General features: G+C 49.0%; 1 protein-coding gene across 1 annotated transcript in view; it reads left to right on the top strand.

The window, feature by feature from the left end:
* Positions 1–293: 293 nt before the first annotated feature.
* The window catches only part of LOC106805310 (inaD-like protein), a 27,094-nt gene continuing 21,013 nt past the window's right edge, over positions 294–6,374 (top strand). The window contains exons 1-2 of the mRNA XM_014806852.1: positions 294–297; positions 705–847. Coding sequence (XP_014662338.1) covers positions 294–297; positions 705–847 — 147 coding nt within the window. The remainder of the gene's footprint in view (positions 298–704; positions 848–6,374) is intronic.

Genomic DNA, 6,374 nt, shown 5'->3' on the forward strand with positions numbered 1-6,374 from the left:
CGTTTAGGCCACTGCGGAGTGTGCAACCCCATGACGTCAGTGATAAGAAATCGACGGCAGTTAATACCAGTTATCATCGAACACTCGTTAAAACGTTAGGTGACGAAAGCTTCGTGCCATCAGAACGCGACTAGCTAACAGTTTAGAGGTGGCCTTGTCCTTGTTGGCACTTATACGGCCTGACATCCTTCGCCACCTACCGGTTTTAAGAGTCATTAGGTCGTCTCAACGGGGCATGCTCTGATTTGTGGAAATTAGATAAAATTAGGTCAAGCGCAGTGGTTGATGCAATGATGGGTACGTGATGTTTAGATTGGGACTGCGGGACGTTATACAGACCCTATACTGGGAATTACGATGCGCAGATATGTGTCAACTAGATTCACTCGTCATCCTGTCTCCGGATATTCTTCGTCTTCTTCGTCGTCGTCGTCGTCGTCGTCGTCGTCGTCGTCGTCGTCGTCGTCGTCGTCGTCGTTTGAAGGTGTTCATGCTATAGCGTGAAGGTGTTCATACTATAGCGTGAAGGTGTTCATGCTATAGCATGAAGGTGTTCGTGCTATAGCGTGAAGGTGTTCATACTATAGCGTGAAGGTGTTCATGCTATAGCATGAAGGTGTTCATGCTATAGCATGAAGGTGTTCGTGCTATAGCGTGAAGGTGTTCGTGCTATAGCGTGAAGGTGTTCGTGCTATTGTGTAAAGGTGTTCAGGCTATTGTCGATGTGCAGGTGAAAGGAGGAGCGGCGGAGGCTGATGGTAGACTCATGCACGGTGATCAGATACTTAGTGTGAACGGCGAAGACATGAGGCAGGCGACGCAGGAAGATGCAGCAACCATCCTCAAGGTGAGAGCATGATGCACGCACACACATACGCACGCACGCATGCCATGCACAAGCACGCATGCATACACGCACGCACACACGCACACGCACAAGCACGCGTGCATACACACACACGCGCACGCACGCACTAGCACGCATGCACACACACGCACGCACGTACTCACACGCACGCATGCATACACACACGCACACACACCCACGCGCAAGCACGCATGCACACACACACGCACACGCACCCACGCATACAAATATATACTACTTAATGTATAATTATGTTACTACTCTCATCGTATTTTTGTGATGGTTAGAGTGTGTGGGTTTTTGTTGGAAGCCTGCTATGTTCAAGCAGTAAAGTATAGACGAAAATAGCTACAGGATGTTGATGATAATGATTCTATGTGACTACGTGTAACTTATCGCTATAGTGTGTGTGTCATGGATACAGAGAGAAAAACCGGTCATATGCAAATGAAGAGATTAACAGTCTCTCACTTTAGAATCTATAGGTATTCAATTACAGAGTCCGGTACTTTTGCAAAATGGATTAAAACTCATTTTCTAAATGTGAAATGCGTCATGCACAATTCTGTGTGAAGAAGATGAATCCAATAAAATTCCTGTAGATTTCCTGCCATATTTTCTAAAAGGCTTTAGTTTTTTAATGGGCATATAATGCCATTCTGTAAGACAATCTCTTTAAATCGCCGTTCTTTTTGAAAAGTAAAATAATCAGTTAAACTAACTTATAACCTTTGGTATAATTGGCGTACTATACAACGTATAGCGTGTTAGTAGTCGAGTAGGCGATGTAGGCGGTATACAACACTGTCTCGATCTCAAATTCAAACTCCCTTCTGCTGGATTTCATAATATCATCGGCTAACTCGTGTTTGCGATGTTCATTATGTTAATATCTCCTGCATCCTTATAACATGATACGTCAAGCCTCAGCGAATAGGTGCATACCATCTATCATGTACCCTGTTATACAGAGTAATATAATGTTATATACAGTAAAAACCCGCGTATAAGAACATAGATTTTTCCAAGTTAGCCTCAACATGTTCTTATCTACTACTACTACTACTACTACTACTACTACTACTACTACTACTACTACTATTACTACTACTACTTCTTCTTCTTCATCATCATCATCTTTTTCGTCTTCATCTCATATACTTCATTTTTATCTTCAAATTTTCTTCGTTTTTCCTGCTTCTTTTTCGTCTTCTTCTTTTCCTTCCTTCTTCTTTTTTTCTTCTTGCTCTTCTTCTTCCTCCTCTTCTTCCTCCTCTTCTTCCTCTGGGAGGGAAGGAGCTGTGTCGCCAGCCAGGAACGCATACATCTACAGATGCGTTCATGAATGCCGGCAAGCATTGCGCGGTGGTGCCGGCGGGCAGGAGCGCGTGAGGCGGTTTCTCATGCTAATGGGCTTATTACTGCCTGCCCGCAGCGCCCCGAGATAGGTCACGTCCGCGGGGATGGACCATTTAGCCAGGTCCGACACATGATCCTACACACGTAGCAATAAATAACGTCGGCTGTCGACGTCCGAGTCACGTGCCATCTCTCCTACTATACGTCTTGTTTGTTATTACAGGAGAGACGAACCCCTGGACGAGTTGGCTGTGAAACCGATCCGGTTCTACGGAACGCTAGTGGCGCAGGTGCGTGGCGGCGATCGCAGCATGATGGCTTCGGGCTTCCTTTTAATATCCACCATGTTTTAATCCTGGTATAATCCGCCCCAACGCGTTAATCCCTCCCGCTGTTGAAATTCTTCGTCGCGTGTGGGTACTACGTCTACGGTAATTGCAATGCCTTCACTGCTGCACGCACGGAGGTAGAGTTTGAAAGGTTTGCGCGACGGGAAACGCGCGTGTAAGGGGGACAGGGTGAATGCGCGTGACACGCTGAATCGTCAGTTTCTTTCGGCGGCTTTAGACGCACGTTAATGCACTTACTGATGTGCGTGAGTGCGACCGATGGAGCTGTTAAGATGCTGCTGCATAGAGTAGGTGCTAGAGTAGTGCGGGTCACTGTAGCTGATGCTAATGTCTCCTCGTAACAACGTCTGTATGTGCGATAACTTTATTGTGCGAATATGTGATGCGCACTTGCAAGGACAGTCTTACAAGATGTTGCGGGGCATTCGTACGACACGCTATTTTCACCAAATGGAGCTCGTATTGAGTATGGCATTTAAAATTAGCGTTTGTTTAGGATGAAATTATATCGATTGCAACAACGAACAACAGCAAAAACAGTGGGGTAAAAGCACGTACGAGCACAATTGTATTAGGAGACTTTGCTACGAGACTAAAGAAGCAACTTTTTCTCACAGAATGATGCGGCTCGCATTTCCCGTTATTACTCTAACCATTAGCTGCCCTTTCTTCCCCCATTAACCATCTACGAAAGAAACCGGCAGTTTTCTGTCGACTTTTTCATCCGGTACTTATTTCGGTGTGTCGCCCACACATTGTGAGATTGCGGGGATATTCGCTGCGTACGTGCGTACGTGCGTACGTGCACCCGCCGCTTGTCCACACAGCTAGCATTACGCATCTGTCTAATGAAAAGAGAAGCCTACTGGATTCACAATCTGAACACTATCCAGCCAGATGGACTCAACCTACGGGTAGAGATTCCGGGATGGATCGAAGACAGTCACATCCCATCTTCCACCCCATCCATACCCCCACCACCCTCCTACCAGCATGGTATTCACGTAAGGCTATTCCTAGCCAACACCCCCAGGGTAGCGGGCGGTTCGATTTACCATTTTTACTACTTTTTTTTTATTACATACCTCATCTCTGTATATCATAGAGTATATCATCTCTGTATGTGCGATCATCTTCCATCAGGATGGCACTGAATCACGACCAGTGGACGACGTCAAACCCAACAAAGTCGACAGCAGGCTGGCCGACTACGACGACTACCCGAATGTCTCAGCCGTGACAATTGCGCGAAAGGTACAGGGGGCTGTTATCGGCTGTATAGCGGGGTTCCTTTAGTGTCATATGTGTATAGGTACAGGGGGCTGTTAATTGTTAATAGGTGGTAACCAAAATACAGCATACTATGTATGTATAAGGTACAAGGGGCTGTTATCGCGCGTATATAGCGGGGGTTTACCTCAATAGGGATTGGGTGTCAAATGTGTATAAGGGTACCAAGGAGATCTTGTGCGTACCTCAGGTTGTACATCGGCTGTGACACAAAATACGAAATCGCGAAAAACGGCAAGTGTTCGGCGCGCGTGTTGCAAGGCAGGAACGGCATCAACGGGGCCATTGTCTCGCGCCGTGTTTAAATTAAAGGTGTGGGCTATCAATATGTGTTAGTACCACATTGAGGTGACGTTGCGTTACTACGGGGGGGGGCTGTTATCGGGGTCTGCACACCGCCGTGTCAAGAGGGCGGGGCGAGTGCTGTCACTCGGTCAGTCGACAGAAATCACATTGTGTATAGGTACATACAGGGGGTGGGCCGCGAGCATCAAAGTGTAGGCAGGCTAGCGCTAACGCAGCAAACCAGCAACGCCGGCCAAACCCCCTGCACCCACGCCTGCCGATGCAGACGGAGATAAACGGAATCGACTGACGGCGAGGCTCCAGAACGGAGATAACTCCCGTGTACTGACAGTGGACGGAACTCGAAAATTGACACGCGATGTCACGGACCGTTACTGAGGGATGGAACCCCAGACGGTGGTCCACCCCCCGTGTACCGCGCACAAAAGAAGAAAATCCCAGACCGGAGGTCACCGGAATAGACGGTTAAAGGAGGGAGAGAGAGACTCAGACGAAGGTTAACCAAACCCGTTTACTCGGAGGTGAGAGAAGCCCAGATCAGGTGGTCACCGGCCGTTACGGCAAAAAGCAGATCGCCAGACGGAAGGGTCACCCAAACGTGTAAAGGAGGAGAGGCTCAGATCGGAGGTACACCCCGCGTTCACGAGCTGAGGCAGGAACTCAGAACGGCCCGAGGTAGACCACCGTTACGGACACACGTACGAAGTGGTGCGCGTGTAAAGGGGTAAAGCAGCGCAAGTTAGAGTAGTCGCGATAACATTTAAATTATTACCCTATCTATCTTTCTCGTCTCGATGGTTGACTCGTGAAAAATGTCAGTCGTCGTATCAGATATTCGCCGTTAATTTACACTTACAATATAGTGTAGGCATACCCGCACCCACGATGCCACGGTGCTGTTATCGCGCTGTAATAAAGCGGGGTTTCCCGATTGTGCTCCAATAAATGTGCTAGTAGGGGTACTACGTTAGGTGCGCTTGGTTATCGCTGCTGTATAGCTGACGGGGGGATGCGCCTTAAGCTGCTCATAGGAGTGTAATAAGGTACAAGCGGGGGACTGAATTAAATCGGGGAAAGCTGTAGTAGAGGGTCAGCCATTAGTTCACTAACTGTGTAACTAGCGTACAGGGGGGGACTGTATAATCAGGCTGTACTAGCGGGGGAGGTTCGCTTAGTGTCATATCTGTGTACAGGGTGGGTAAGCAGGGGACTGTCTATCGACTATATGGTATAGCGGGGTTTTCCCTTGAGGTGGTCATATGGTGTAAACGTACACAGGCACGCGAGGCAGGGGGCTGTTAAATCGGCTTGTATAGGCGGGGAGTCCCTATAAGGTGAAGTTATCAGTAAAGGGGGTGAGAGGAGGGAGCATAGGGGGTGGAAGGGAGGGGATGAAGAGGTAGGGGGAGAAATGAGGTAGGCAAGCGGTGCATTGCGTTGCTCAAGCTGGTGAAGTGAGCGCCGGGGACAAATTCCCTAGTAGTGTCATAGTGTGGTAAGTAGGTACAGTGGGGGCTGTTTACGGCTGTAGTAGGGCGGGGAATTCCGTAGTGTCAGATGTGTATAGGTACAGGGGGCTGTTATCGCTGTATAAGCGGGGTTCCGCTTATAGTGTCATATGTGTACGGTACAGGGGGTGTTACAGAGCGTGCCCACCGTCAGTGTCGTGGCTTTACGTGACGTCTGTTTGTCTGAGCTAGGCCGTGGTAGAATTTTATCTAGAAGCGTCGCATGCATGAAAGCGCTCGTTAAAACCGTCAACTGGCTTTCGACGCACTTGGAAGGGCCGGACGACCAACAGGTAATCGCAAGCCAGGCGATTTGGCAATCGGGCGGGGAAAATCGCTGGTGTCGTCAGCTCAATCGCCGCGATTTCATCGCACCGACTGCGAATCGGCAGCAGCTCAAAAACGCCCTTTTGATATTATACGCCGCCGAATGCATCGGCGCGATGCCAATCGGAGCCCGATGCATATCGCCTGGTGTGTCCGCGACCAGGCGATAAACATCGGCCACGATTTTACAATAATCACCAATTCAGAGTTCATGGCAGCCAAAGCGCACTGCGCGCTGAGCAAGGAATCGGAGCGATGCCATCGCCGATGCAATCGCCTGGTGTGATCCACGACTGGCGGGCGAAGCCATCAGGCCGATGCCCATCACGGCCCGAATGGCAGATCGCGCTGTGTGTCCGGCCGTTA

This window comes from Priapulus caudatus, unplaced genomic scaffold, assembly GCF_000485595.1.
Source record: "Priapulus caudatus unplaced genomic scaffold, Priapulus_caudatus-5.0.1 Scaffold109, whole genome shotgun sequence".
Lineage (NCBI taxonomy): Eukaryota > Metazoa > Priapulida > Priapulimorpha > Priapulimorphida > Priapulidae > Priapulus > Priapulus caudatus.